This window comes from Lepisma saccharinum, chromosome 23 (genome assembly GCF_977018435.1).
Source record: "Lepisma saccharinum chromosome 23, izLepSacc3.1, whole genome shotgun sequence".
Lineage (NCBI taxonomy): Eukaryota > Metazoa > Arthropoda > Insecta > Zygentoma > Lepismatidae > Lepisma > Lepisma saccharinum.
Genome location: NC_139251.1, coordinates 22,932,883 through 22,948,083, shown reverse-complemented (window position 1 = coordinate 22,948,083; position 15,201 = coordinate 22,932,883). Strand labels below are relative to the sequence as shown.

Here is a 15,201-nt window from a genome sequence, read left to right as displayed (position 1 = left end):
AAAGTGTCAAAACTTATGTCAACTTGGAATTACAACAAATACGGTAATCTTGCATAATTAACCTGAATTTTCACGTACATATCAGAGTAGCTACAGTTGTCACCTAGACAATGTCGTTTGTCCTATCTCAGTAAATTGATTGCTCAATCAGAGCTGTTAACTAACACACACAGGAAAAAAGTTCTATGGGGTTGTGGGACAAAACATCTTGAGCTTTCTGTCTTCTAAACAGAATGGAAATACTTCATATTCTTATTAACATAATAGGCACATCTTCAAAATTGGACAACTGATAGCTCAAAATCAGCTTCCAATTGGACAACTGATAGCTATGTGTAGATGGTTAATATACTTGCTCAATATTTCATGGTAGCCTTGTAATCAAGGGATCCCCGTTTTGATCACTGGAGAATGCGCATTGCACAGTTCGAATTCCACGTTAAACTGTAGGTCCAATTTCAATTAGCCTATCTTAGCACAAAGTGTTTCATTTCATTTGCCCAGTACTTTTGAAGGATACTGAAACTGCATAAGAGTTAATGTTTGATGTGAGATCTCAAGTTCTTTACAACTGTATTGAAGAAAAGTACACAAAGTACATTTATAAATTAAATTGTGATGACTTGCTCCTGCTATTACATAATATTACAAGTAACAAAAAGCATTTGTTGTGCTTACAAACATTACAATGATTTCTTAAGAGGGGGGTGATATGCCCTCATCCACGTATCTACTTGTGTAAAAGTTGTAAACTTGAATCAAGATGTTTTTGTTACATTACAACACAGTTTGTGGAAAAAATTGTAAGAGACTGAAAAGCACAGTTGCCCACCATGCAATATTATTTAAAGATTAGGATTAACTCTGATAAACTTACTTTTCATTTTTCCACGTAAATTTCTTTCGCGATCGATTTCACCACCCGTCTGGTGGCTTCGTCTGTCTTGCTGTGGGCGGTGTGGTTCCTTTTTCTTCCGCTTGTGATCGTGGCGGCACTAGTTGACGCAGTACTTTCATTTTCTGCCATTCCTGTGCAGGCGTAGTGCTTCCTTCTTTTACCGCGCAACAAGGTTTTGGCGAAATTGATCGTGAAAGAAATTTACGCGGAAAAATGAAAAGTAAGTTTATCAGAGTTAATTACCTTCTCCCCGTAACTGCCAAACAGATATCTTTATATGACAGATCATAAGTTCTCAATTTCAAGAATGTTGTGTAAAAATTAATTGCATATGACAATCACACTGTATAAATTATAACTTTGTCAGCAATGTAAAGGAATGCCATATTGGCAATCACGATGTGTGTGTAAAAAAGAGAAATGCAAGTGTGATGATATTCTGTGGCTTAGCTTATGGAAGCCGTGGTTGTGAGTAGTTCGAAGCATGTGAATCTCATTGTTTTCTAATGAATTTCAAGCATGTTTGCATGTGAAACATAATAAAAAACTTGAATCAATAACTACAGACTTGTTTTTGGAAATTTGCATGAGTTAGTGTGTTATTTAAAACCTGAAAGGTAAAAATTCAAGTAAGTAAGTTGGTCCCCTGCTATTCTCCAGCTGTAAGCAGTGTTACGAGGATGGATAGGTGGTTGGCGTGGTTCCTTCTTCCGCTTGTGCTCATTTACTGTGCAACGGGGTTTTGGCAAAATCGATCGCAAAAGAAATTTACGTGGAAAAATGAAAGGTAAGTTTATCAGAGTTAATTACCTATCTCCACGTAACTGCCAAACAGATATCTTTAGAGACAATGTGATTAGGTTTAAGTTCAATTTTCACTCGGATAAGCTAATCAAGACTGAACCTAAAAGTGAAAATTTATTACAGAAATTCGAAGGAACCATAATTTTGCACAAGACTGACTTAATTTGACTCCGATTAAACATTTGTGGATTAAAACAATCATACATGGGGTAAAAAAAGGTAAAAGGTAAAGTGCTCCCCTGTGCATAGCACCACGCCATGAAGGCGTATAGGGGGTGTGGGGGTAACGCCCCACACTTTCTTGATCCGGTCGTGAGTGGGGATCATACATGGGGGCTGCCTAATATGGAATATTGTTGCCCAATTATTAAGCTTTTCAGGCTCTGAAAAGCATTACTTTAAAAATCTGATATTTTGATCTATAGTTGAAAGTGACCTGACCGGGATACAAAACCAGGATCTCTTTAATACGGTGACAGTATGCTATGGACAATACCAATATCACCTTCAAAACAAATTTGTGAACCGGATCGTCATGCAAGAAGCCTTAAAACAAAATCGTAACCTACGAGGAACATGCTGAGACTTCTGCAGGATTTTCCCTACTCATTTTGCAAAACCAAATTCTTGGACTTTTTAAGGTTTTCTGCATACCGTACTTTAAATAACTTTCCAGACCACTATAATGATGTAACACACTAATAAATTAGTGTCACATCTTCAAATTTACAAGTTAATCAGATGAATCAGGTTCATTCAACACTGCTGAAACTCCTTAAAAAATCGGAATAATAAGAACAACAAAAACAAAGGAACTGGGAGACAAGAGTGAAATCTGTTTAGTTTTTGATCCTGGCCAACCAAAGAAAAATTTTCCCAAATTTTCCTGGCTTCCCAGGATTTCCATGTTAGTGGGAACCTAGCTGTACATTTTATGTTCCAAACCAGTTTCTGCTCACCTGACAAACTTGTGTTACATACTTAAATTGTATCTATCCAATGTTCTTTCGAAGGAAAGTGCTTACCTGGTGTCTCTCCAGTAAGGCTTCAGCACCTGTGACATCCGATGCCAGTTCGTCACTCGACACAAGCCCCATCATGCTGTTGATCCACGACATCAGGTCTCTGTAGTCACTCAGGAAGCGTTGGAGGTCATAGGAGTCAAGCAACTTCTCTTTCCTGCTGTTGGCTTTGGCTGTCAACTGGATCCATTCCTCATTGATCTCAGTCTGCTTAGCGTACGTTTGTTCTGCTGTTTCCGGATGCGTCTGCATCAACCTCTGTGCTGTTTCATCGAGTTGGCGGATCTGTTGGAAAATGATGGGACAAATGATAGCACTTGCAGATAGTTGATGCATATTTCCAAGATATTCATGTGAAGTTATTACTTGGATTTCAATGGTTTCAACCACTTAAACTAGAGTCTAGCTAATACCACTTAGCACCAATGCACATACTCTTCAAGATCCCCACCACTACTGATGCTTGTACAGTGTAACAATTAAAAGTTGTGTTCAGTACATAAATGCTGTATTAATATGTATTCATTTGGAATTAAAACACATGTACCAGTTTTGCTTTAAAATATTTGAAGAATTACGGAAGAGAAAATGGGAATTAAATGCTATCATTTAACTAAGAAATTTACTTGCCATGCCATGTAGAAATTTTACAAAAAAATTCAGGCTTGACTACCAACCCAGCTCTGGCTTCACCTGTATCTTTGCTGTGTTGAGTTCTCTGCCAGTGCTATGCAACGGGTTTTGTTGCCTTTAATGATGTTGGTATAGAGCAATGGCATGGTATGCCAGAGACCTGGGTTTGAGTCCTAGTCGAGCCTGCCTTTTTCACTAAACTTTCTACATAGTACATCACTATGCTTTTGCAAGTTAAACAAAGTTATGCATTTTGCATAATTTACAGGATAATTCCATTTTTATAGACCATGCAATATTCCTGGATTCCGGAAAAGTATCAGTGAGAATTTGGTGATTACATATGAAGCAATATATTCCAATGCCCAATACTAATCTTATCAGCAGACACTGATTCATTAGAATCAACTCAGTCCTAACTACTATTACAGTACTATAACCAAGTGAGATTTCAAAACTAGAAGATATAGGGACTGAAAGCTTTAACAAAATATGACAAAATTGGAATTTCCATTGCATTTTTTTTCGGCTATAATTTAACTGAATAGCTGTCTCGACACAATATTCTAAATAAAAAGAGTCCACTAAAAAAAGTTAAAACACTAATTTAACTAAGAATTTCGCACACCTTATCACTGAGAGCAGCCAGATCTCTCTCCAAGCCCTCGTGCTTCCGCTGCAAAGCCTGAACACTTCGGAGGTCCTTGCCCAGATCATCATTATTAAGGGCTTCGTCCTTCTCTTGAATCCAGTCCTTTGTTTCATCAACATCCCTGTGGAATCTCTGGACCTCATGAGCAGAGCCAAGCTGTGTTGCTCTCTCGCATGTAAGCGTCTGGAGTGAACTCCATTTCTGGTTCAAGTCCTAGAATGAAGTCAACAATTTAGTAAGCATATTCTCACATTACAAAGTAACATAGCACGCAGTTCAGGATCAATTTGTTGTTTACTGATCATTCAAGTTAACTGTAGGATCAACCACATTTTTATCTCGATTATATAATATGTAGTTCTACAACCTTTAACACTCCTATTTATTTGTAATTTAATGTAAGTTTACAATATGTTTTAATATAAATTCAACTGTAGCTGAATCATGTAGTGCATAACAATTTTCATAAAACTGAATATTTCATTTACATTAGATGTAAATGAAAATTTGGAATAGGAGGAAGACTCCGTTTACTGGTACAAATCAAACACGAGATTTTAAACTTAAAGGTAAAGCATTCCCCCATGCATTGCACCATGTCATGAAGGCATATAGGAGTTGTAGATATAAGGCCCCACAAATTCTCAATCCTCACTTTAGTAGAGGTGATGTGGTTGGCACCATTCTCTGGCTGCCTCCCAGAAAGCTATGAACAGTGTTTTGGATTAGTACCAGCAGTGTTTAGTGCATGCTGTGTGAACGTACCTCAATCTGAGTCTGAATCTTCAGTGCTGCTTCAGTCTGACCCAAACTCATTAGCTGCATTGCAATCTCGTTCATCTCAGCCAGACGAACCTCGTTGGCCTTCAGGTCAGCCTGGAAGTCATCGAATTTCTTCTGCATCACCTCCACCTGCTCAAGGTCCTCTCCTACATCCTGGAATTGGGCATACTGCTCCTGGAAACAAATAAATATGTAAATAACGTGTTCCATACAAATATTATCAAAAGAAAAAAGAATGCAAACTTAACTTTTAACACTATTTCAGATCTTACTGTAGTACAAAATCCAACAAAATCTTAACTTTAACTGCAGTCAAACCAGGTTTACATTTTTCAAAAATATTTTAAAGAAGAAATGGCACCATCCTTAGAGAAAAGAACCATTCGTAAACATATTAAACAAAAAATTCTATCAGACCAACTATTTTTATTCGCATTGCAACGAATAATTTAATTACTGTTAACAGATTAATTTGAAAAAGCAATTAAGCCTTGTTTCCATGATTATGAAAAAAATATAAATATGCTGACCAAGGCAGTAATTTATTTTTATTAAAAACATAAACTAAACATAACGTTTCAACCTTCAAGCAAGGTCTTCATCAGACTCTGTATCAAGTAAAAAAGTAACAAGATACACAAAAAGGGCATTATATATACACAAACTTTACTCCCTCCAGACTATTAGAAAGTTGTTAGGAACTTTCTAGCAGGTGGCTTTCATTTTCCAACTGTACTTTCACCTAAAAGGCTAAACATAATTACTTTCATATAGAATGTGGAGAGATATTCATATTGAATATCTCACGCTCTTTTTCCTTCATTTTTCTCCCTTCTCCTCTCCTCTCTCTCTCTCTTGTCCTTTCCACTCTTTCTAACACTTTCTTCCATTCTTTGTTTAACTTCAGTCCCCCATTCCAGTTCATTGTGTCTTCTTCACCTTTCTTCTCTATTTCCTTGGCTTCCTTCCATTTTCTCACTAGCATTCTCTTCTCCCTTCCTATCTGCTTAGCCTCATCCCACTCTATGTCATGTCCTGTTTCTCTCGTGTGTTTAAATATTGCATTTCTCTCTCTCTTAAGTCGTACATCATCCCTATGTTGTTTCAACCTATCTTTTAGTCTCTTTTTTGTTTCTCGTATGTACACACTCGGACATTCTTTACATTTTACTTCGTAGATAATCCCTTCCTCTTCCTCTTCTCTGTTTTCCTTTTTCTTGTTTGCATTCTTCGCTATTCCTAAGATGCTTCTTCCTCCCTTCCTGTAAGTTTTAATGCCCGCTTTTCTAAGCACTTTGCATATCTTTTCCGTGGTCTTCCCCATACTCCTTATTCCAAACCTTCTCTCTTTTTCTTTCTCTTCATCTTTTTCTTTCTCTTCCAATTCTCCCCTTCCTCTTTTCTTCCTTCTTCTGTTAATGTCTAGTCTATCCTGCTTCTCATAGCCATTCTTTTCCAGCTGTTTCCATAGGCTATTTTATTTTGCCTTCTTTTTCACATTCCTTCGTGCATATTTTCGTTATTCTGTCCTCCATATTCTTTATGAAATTTCTTTTTGTCACCTCACTTACATCACTTCTTTTGTGGCAGAAAACCCCTGCTGCACACTTCTTCTGATGCCAAGCGGTTTCAATTTCTTCTCCTCTCCTCCTTATCATCAATATATCAAGGTAGCTTAACTTGCCTTCTTCTTCTATTTCAAGTTCCAATAAAATCCCTCTTTCTTCATCTTGTATTTCCTTGGCAAAAATGTCGAGCTGCCTCTTCGTTCCCTTCCATATGCCAAAACAATCGTCCACATATCTGCAAAACAGAATTATTTTGTCACCTCCTTTTTCTATCACTTTCTTTTCCCATTCATTCATAACCAATTCAGCCAATGCTGGGCTTAGGCTAGAACCTATATTCAGTCCTTCACTCATTAACATTATTTTATCTCCCATTATACTGTAACCGTTATTCCAAATGGTTTCCAGCGCCTTCACTACCCTTTCACTATCCCATTCTCCTATAATTTCCTTTCCCATTCTTTTTTTAATAATGTCCAAAACGTGTCCCCTCTTGATGCTTGGGAACATACTTTTTACATCTAAGCTAAACATTGTCGTCTTCATCTCATTTAACTTAAGTCCTTTTATGAGGTCTACTACTTGCTCACTGTTCTTAACTGCTCTGCTTTCTTGCTGTGTTACTAACACTTCAATAACTTTCTTTAATTTCTTTTCCAAGGGTTCCAAAATATTGTTTCTGCAATTCATTACTGGTCTTAACTTTATCTCCTCTTTGTGTATCTTTGGAAAGCCTTTCAAACTTGGTAGTCTTCCTGTCTCCTTTATGCATTTCTTGAATCCACTCCTCCTACAGTCTTGTATGACCCTTTCTTTTATAGTTTGTTCTTCTTCTATTCCACAAATCTCCTCATATCCGTTTTCTTTTAGGTTTTCAAACTTCCTCTCGTACCATTCTCTTTCCATCACAACAATTGCTCCTCCTTTATCTGCCTGTTCTATCACCACATCATTTCTTTTCTTGATTTTCTTCATCCCTTCCCTTTCTTTCTGACTCAAATTATCTACTTTTCTTTGTTTTCCCATTTCTTTCTTCAGTATGGCTGCTGTTCTTCTTCTAATCCTGTCTCTAGCTGGTTCTTCTTTTATGTGGAGTACTGCTTCTTCAATGTCATATATAACTTCCTCATAATCTACATTTCTTTCTTTGACTTTGAAACCTCTACCTAGTTATAAAAAAGCTTCCTCTTCTTTTGATAGGTCTACGTTCCCTATTACCACAACTCTTCTTCTGGTATCCTCTTCTTCTTCCTCTTCTCCCCTTTCTTCTTTCCATCCTAGTCCCTCTCCTTTCTTCTTCAACTCCACATAAAAGAAGAACCAGCTAGAGACAGGATTAGAAGAAGAACAGCAGCCATACTGAAGAAAGAAATGGGAAAACAAAGAAAAGTAGATAATTTGAGTCAGAAAGAAAGGGAAGGGATGAAGAAAATCAAGAAAAGAAATGATGTGGTGATAGAGCAGGCAGATAAAGGAGGAGCAATTGTGGTGATGGAAAGAGAATGGTACGAGAGGAAGTTTGAAAACCTAAAAGAAAATGGATATGAGGAGATTTGTGGAAGAGAAGAAGAACAAACTATAAAAGAAAGGGTCATACAAGACTGTAGGAGGAGTGGATTCAAGAAATGCATAAAGGAGACAGGAAGACTACCAAGTTTGAAAGGCTTTCCAAAGATACACAAAGAGGAGATAAAGTTAAGACCAGTAATGAATTGCAGAAACAATATTTTGGAACCCTTGGAAAAGAAATTAAAGAAAGTTATTGAAGTGTTAGTAACACAGCAAGAAAGCAGAGCAGTTAAGAACAGTGAGCAAGTAGTAGACCTCATAAAAGGACTTAAGTTAAATGAGATGAAGACGACAATGTTTAGCTTAGATGTAAAAAGTATGTTCCCAAGCCTCAAGAGGGGACACGTTTTGGACATTATTAAAAAGAGAATGGGAAAGGAAATTACAGTAGAGCGTCGATTATCCGAACGTCGGTCAACCGAACGACCGCTTAACCGAACTGTGTACTCGCTCACTTTCAGATATCTGTAATGAAAAAAGTACGTGACTTAGCTGCTCGTAAGCGTGTAGGCTTGCTTAGACCAAAATAAAGGATTTTTTTAAACGTTAATTTTGTGTACTGTGTGTATTGTTCATGCAAAATGCGTATGTAATATGTACATATTTTTGTTTAATAAACTGTACCACATACTATATATTCCTACTAAAGTTGCCTTTGTACGTTACTTTGTAATACATACTTAAAGAGATGCCTGTTTTTATGAATAAATTTACTGTACAGTACTTCTTTTTGGCAAATAAACATGTACAGTTCGATTATCCGAACAAACCAGTTTTCCGAACACCCATGTTCCCCAATTACTTCGGATAATCGACGCTCTACTGTATAGGAGAATGGGATAGTGAAAGGGTAGTGAAGGCGCTGGAAACCATTTGGAATAACGGTTACAGTATAATGGGAGATAAAATAATGTTAATGAGTGAAGGACTGAATATAGGTTCTAGCCTAAGCCCAGCATTGGCTGAATTGGTTATGAATGAATGGGAAAAGAAAGTGATAGAAAAAGGAGGTGACAAAATAATTCTGTTTTGCAGATATGTGGACGATTGTTTTGGCATATGGAAGGGAACAAAGAGGCAGCTCGACATTTTTGCCAAAGAAATACAAGATGAAGAAAGAGGGATTTTATTGGAACTTGAAATAGAAGAAGGAGGCAAGTTAAGCTACCTTGATATATTGATGATAAGGAGGAGAGGAGAAGAAATTGAAACCGCTTGGCATCAGAAGAAGTGTGCAGCAGGGGTTTTCTGCCACAAAAGAAGTGATGTAAGTGAGGTGACAAAAAGAAATTTCATAAAGAATATGGAGGACAGAATAACGAAAATATGCACGAAGGAATGTGAAAAAGAAGGCAAAATAAATAGCCTATGGAAACAGCTGGAAAAGAATGGCTATGAGAAGCAGGATAGACTAGACATTAACAGAAGAAGGAAGAAAAGAGGAAGGGGAGAATTGGAAGAGAAAGAAAAAGATGAAGAGAAAGAAAAAGAGAGAAGGTTTGGAATAAGGAGTATGGGGAAGACCACGGAAAAGATATGCAAAGTGCTTAGAAAAGCGGGCATTAAAACTTACAGGAAGGGAGGAAGAAGCATCTTAGGAATAGCGAAGAATGCAAACAAGAAAAAGGAAAACAGAGAAGAGGAAGAGGAAGGGATTATCTACGAAGTAAAATGTAAAGAATGTCCGAGTGTGTACATACGAGAAACAAAAAAGAGACTAAAAGATAGGTTGAAACAACATAGGGATGATGTACGACTTAAGAGAGAGAGAAATGCAATATTTAAACACACGAGAGAAACAGGACATGACATAGAGTGGGATGAGGCTAAGCAGATAGGAAGGGAGAAGAGAATGCTAGTGAGAAAATGGAAGGAAGCCAAGGAAATAGAGAAGAAAGGTGAAGAAGACACAATGAACTGGAATGGGGGACTGAAGTTAAACAAAGAATGGAAGAAAGTGTTAGAAAGAGTGGAAAGGACAAGAGAGGGAGAGGAGAGGAGAAGGGAGAAAAATGAAGGAAAAAAGAGCGTGAGATATTCAATATGAATATCTCTTCACATTCTATATGAAAGTAATTATGTTTAGCCTTTTAGGTGAAAGTACAGTTGGAAAATGAAAGCCACCTGCTAGAAAGTTCCTAACAACTTTCTAATAGTCTGGAGGGAGTAAAGTTTGTGTATATATAATGCCCTTTTTGTGTATCTTGTTACTTTTTTACTTGATACAGAGTCTGATGAAGACCTTGCTAGAAGGTTGAAACGTTACGTTTAGTTTATGTTTTTAATAAAAATAAATTACTGCCTTGGTCAGCATATTTATATTTTTTCATGAAAAGCAACTAAAATTTTTCGTATAATTTGCTGGAAAATTGCAACAATTTATACAATTAGTTGAATTTGGCAAATGTACTAATGTACAACAAATTGAAATGCTACATTTTAAACTTTCCAGAATCATCTTGCTTTCCCCATCAGATTGTAGGAACTTTCCATATTAAAGAACAAGGAGTGGAAATATCAAGAAATAATATTGTTACCAGGTTATCTATTTTCAAATGTTGTGTCTTAGATAAAAAGCTATCCTTCCTTTCTCAATCCCTAAAAGAAATCTCACTATAGTTTCAAAATTTGAATAGATTTTAAGGTAAATGTCTAGACACTAGTCTTTTATTCCATTCACGATATTTTGTTTTATAGTGATTTTGAAATTACAATATATATCTGGGTATAAAATACAAAATTTGTATTTGTACTTTTGTTAATTAACATCTCATTTTAGCATGATGCAAGGATGAGTGATGATACGATAAAGGGCACTTACAAAAAACACACATGACCAGGCTGGTATTCGAAACTGGTGCTCCTGGCATTGTAGCATGCTATGACAACCCACTCTACCACAGAGTTCAACATCTAAATTCTAAAGTATTTTATGCTGTGCATAGATTTTTTACAGCACAATTTAATACTGGGAATTTCACTTGAATAATGAGAAAGTGCGAGTATAAATATTCATTTCAAACTGCAATACACATTCACAGTCCACATGTGCCCAAGAAGAAACAACTTACTTTGTCCTTAATCCATGTGGCCAGTTCGGCAGCCTCACGAACCAGCACGTATGCCTTGACTGTTTCATTGAGTTTATTCTGCCTCTCACGAGCAAGGGCCAGGAGATTATCGTACTGTCCTTGAATCTGGTTCTGCCGAGCAGCGATGGAGCTGTTGTCTGCCAGGTTCTGTTGGGACGCAGAGAGACCGGCTTCAATCTTCTTCACGTAAGCAGCTGGGACAAATCCTTGTCTGTCGTTCACTTCAACTTTCCACCAATCCTGGAACAAATATGGAACTATTAGAACTCCACACCTATTATTCTTACATCAAAGTTCATTTTAAGTTCACTTTAGGCTAGGACAGGCTAATTGGCACAGGACCTAAGTATATTTATAGTGGGGTCTTGAATCACTGCAATGTAGCTCCACCAAGAATTGAACACAGAGCCCTTAATTGAAGAGAAACAATGTTACAATTACGTTTTCAGGAAGGTCCACTCACACATATATAATACATATTTATTAACATGAAAACATTATTAGCAAGTTATTAGGATAATCATGCTTTACAGGATTTTTACTCTGGTAGTGATAAAATTCATTCTATGTTGTCAATATTTACTAGGGATAGGCCAGATAAATCGGTATCCACCAATATGGACATATCAATTTACATGCAAAATTGCTGATGATTTTGCCAAAAAATATTTTAAGAAATAGCTTAGTGCAAAATTGCCGTTTTTTTCCAATTTTTAAGAGTAAACTGATCTACTGTAATTCAACACACCCTTGTTTTGTACAAGGTCAAAACATGCAGATTCATTTTCCGAGGCAAAAACCTACTGCAGTCTCCTGTCATCAAGGAGGTTAATGGACCTTTAAGGTTCTTAATAGAACAGGTATCATTAATATTTCATCATTAGTTTATCTATCCATCCCTAATATACACAATACTATTGAACTAATAGTAAAATTTCAGAATTAGGTAACCATTTGTTGTTACTCAATTGATGGGAAAAAAATCAACACTAGCTTGAAAAAGCAGTTCCAGTTATTAAAATACTTTCCTTTCTTGAAAAAAAACACTAACCATAGTTAATACACGTTCAAAAACATGGTCAATTGAGCATTGTGTGTATTAATTTAAATCTTTTACATCTTCCAAGACAATTTTCACAACCATTACACTGACTTTCTGGAATATGTGATTTGACCATTAAGATACCAGGGTTTATCAACTTATAAAAATGAAAAGGGGGACTAACCTTATTGTTGGAATTCAGGAGAGTTAAAACATCTCCTTTCTTCATGGACACTTCACGAGGTGACTTTTCTGTGTAGTCATACAATGCAATCACACACTCCTTTCCGGTTACGTCAATGACTGGGGTTTCTTGTTGCTGGAAACAATATAAACAGTCAAAATGTAAAATCCATGGGAGACTAATATGTTCAAATATTACATTCAGATTTTATAACATTCTCTTATCATAAACATAAAGAACAGAGGACTCTGTTAATAAAGTAATAAAAATGAAGTTTCCATAATTTACTTTAATAGAAAAAAAGGAATGTAATTGTAGTTATGTTTCATTAATTCTTCATCTGAAACAAATTCTTCCGATTCTTTGAATTCTACAAATTCTTCAGCTGACAGAAACCGAGGAAGTTAGGACTAGGTGGAATGATTTAAAAACAGTCCTCTGTTTCTGATTATATTAGCAGGAAATTGTAAATTCCAAATTCTTAAGAGTAAATGCAAAAAGAAGTAAATGAAGGCAAAGGGGGGTCTGGTGTGTGTACTACAATACTGGTATATTGTAGTATACACACCAGACTTCCCCCTTTTTTCTTCAATACTTTACTTTCATTTACTTTATCGGTATATTGTAGTATACTGATTAACCATCCTATCTATTGGCACTCATTTGTGATTTGATTTGCTTTATTTTACTTCGCTTTTTTGTGCCACTTTTGGCTAATTTGCAAAGATGGGGATGAGTGATGATATGATGAAATTAATGAATGGACACTCACAAATATACATGTCCGGGACAGGATTTGAACCTGGGACCCCTGGCATCATAGCACAATGTGATAACCACTCCCCCACAGGGGTGGCCCATTGGCACTCATGAAAAAGACCCTGCACACAGTATTGCTTGACAATAGCAAATCTGAAAAGGTTTACTGGAAAATTGCTATTTTTTGCACAGAATAGTAGTCTGTAATGTACAGAGAAAGAGAAGAAAATAACATACACTGCTTTCACATATCACCCATAATGAATATACCGTATTTAAGAGTGTATAGTGCGCGTGCGTGTATAATGCGCACTCTGGTTTTGGATGGGTAAAAGTGAAAAAAAATATTTCTCGTATATAATGCACAGTACAATCCAGTTTCAAGAATGGCTTTCTTAGTTGTAGGTTGTAAATCTGTTGCTATGCTGATCAAGAGTGAATGACATCATACCTATTCAATTGCTCATTCCTTCTTTTTCAAAATATATACTTTCTCTTTCCGCAACTAATGTAACATTTATACGAGGCACATTCAGGACCTTCCAAATAGCAGTTAGAAGCACAAGATTTCTTCCATTAAGGAATTTACACACTCCATATTTGATTATTTGGCAAGTAACACATTTTAATTTTTATTATCTTTTTCCTTGTTTTCTTTCATCCAAAGTACCATAAAAATCAGAACGTTTCTTCATTTTTTGATGAACTTATTTCAACCGCATTTCACATTAGTGTCGTTAACTTGTATGGAATACTGTTTCTATATTGAGAAACTGCAGGATTCAAGCTTTACAATGATATATAACATGATAGGATTCCGTAAACATGAAAAATCAATGCAAGTTTCCCAAAACCATGGAATGACCATGTACGGTTTCATGTTGGCTGTCTGAATTATTCCGTGCATAATACGCACCACAGTTTTTGGGGGCAAAAATTTTGGAAAAAAGTGCACATTATACAGGAGTAAATACGGTAATTTTGATGTGCACTTTCTTTCCTTCTATTATTTCAATTAATTCTTCACATATGTTACTGTACTCTAGTGACTGCCTTCTTTACAGCAGTGTACAAAACATCAAAGAACTGCCAGAGGCAAAACAATCTTCCATGAAATAAAATACTGTACAATATAAATATGGAGTTTTATGGTGGCAGAGGTAGATAATTCCAAAAACTCTTACCCTGCAAGATTGCGCCTGCTCTCTGAGGGAACTGATTGTGTTCCCAAAAGCCTCCAAATCAGACATCAGGGCTTCGTGTTTCTTCAACAATGCCTCTGAAGAATCCTCATCCTTGCCATAATCAGGATTGGTAACGATGGGCTCCTTCTCCTTTATCCAGGATTCTGCTTCGTTTGCATCCGCAAAGTATTGGTGGGCCTGAAGGGAGTCTTCCAGATCTTGCTTTCTCTGTAATGAAAGTACAAAGAGATAGAGGTACAGCTCAGTTAAAGTTGCAAAGTTTTGTTACAATGTAACATTGTTTACATACCAATTTTGGTGAGGATAGGCAGGAGTACGAGTGTTGCCAATAACTAGGACCAGATATTTCTATTGTATAAAAGTGCAATATTTCAGTACAAAGACTGGGCACATGTCAGGATCAAAAGCAGTACACAAAATGTCATTTCAGTGTTAAACTGGTGAAGCCCACTTTTGATTTAAAAGCTACACTTGTTACACAAAATAAACATTCCCCTTCCAATAACACATTTATGCAGTTATCAGTATTAATCTGACTCCCTTGTAAATGAGTACAATTTTTACTTCTCAAATATTTGTAGAAAAATTAATCAATTTTCCATGATTTGCATGATTCAGACTTTAGAAAGACATCACATTCCCTGATAATGAGAGCTATGTATGTGCTCAAAACATTGTAAGCTTTCACCGATTTAACCTGGCTCGTAACCTGTGAAAACTTGTTCGAATCATGTCGCCAAGAAAGCTACAAATCCTATTCAGAAAGTGTTGTCTGTAAATAAACTCTAAATTTTGTCTTTGTAAATTTCACATTATTTTGGGACAAAACATGGTATCAAAATGAACCTCACACCTTTCAAAACATGAAAAATGAACATTACAATGTTACAATGTGTTATCTGTGTTATCTTACACTTAGTGTTTCCATCAAAAATGAAATGTGCATGCCTCTACTAATAATGCAAAACCTGTTCTTGAAGGCCAATTTAT

The 15,201-nt window shown here is 36.3% G+C and overlaps 1 protein-coding gene across 5 annotated transcripts in view; it reads right to left on the bottom strand.

The window, feature by feature from the left end:
• Positions 1-15,201, bottom strand: part of alpha-Spec (alpha spectrin) — a 93,624-nt gene that overhangs the window by 36,955 nt on the left and 41,468 nt on the right. For all 5 annotated transcript variants that reach the window (XM_083109966.1, XM_083109968.1, XM_083109969.1 and 2 more), the window contains exons 18-23: positions 14,191-14,418; positions 12,248-12,382; positions 11,001-11,261; positions 4,775-4,966; positions 3,986-4,222; positions 2,728-3,009 (exon numbers count right to left, since the gene is read on the bottom strand). In XM_083109966.1, coding sequence (XP_082966092.1) covers positions 2,728-3,009; positions 3,986-4,222; positions 4,775-4,966; positions 11,001-11,261; positions 12,248-12,382; positions 14,191-14,418 — 1,335 coding nt within the window. The remainder of the gene's footprint in view (positions 1-2,727; positions 3,010-3,985; positions 4,223-4,774; positions 4,967-11,000; positions 11,262-12,247; positions 12,383-14,190; positions 14,419-15,201) is intronic.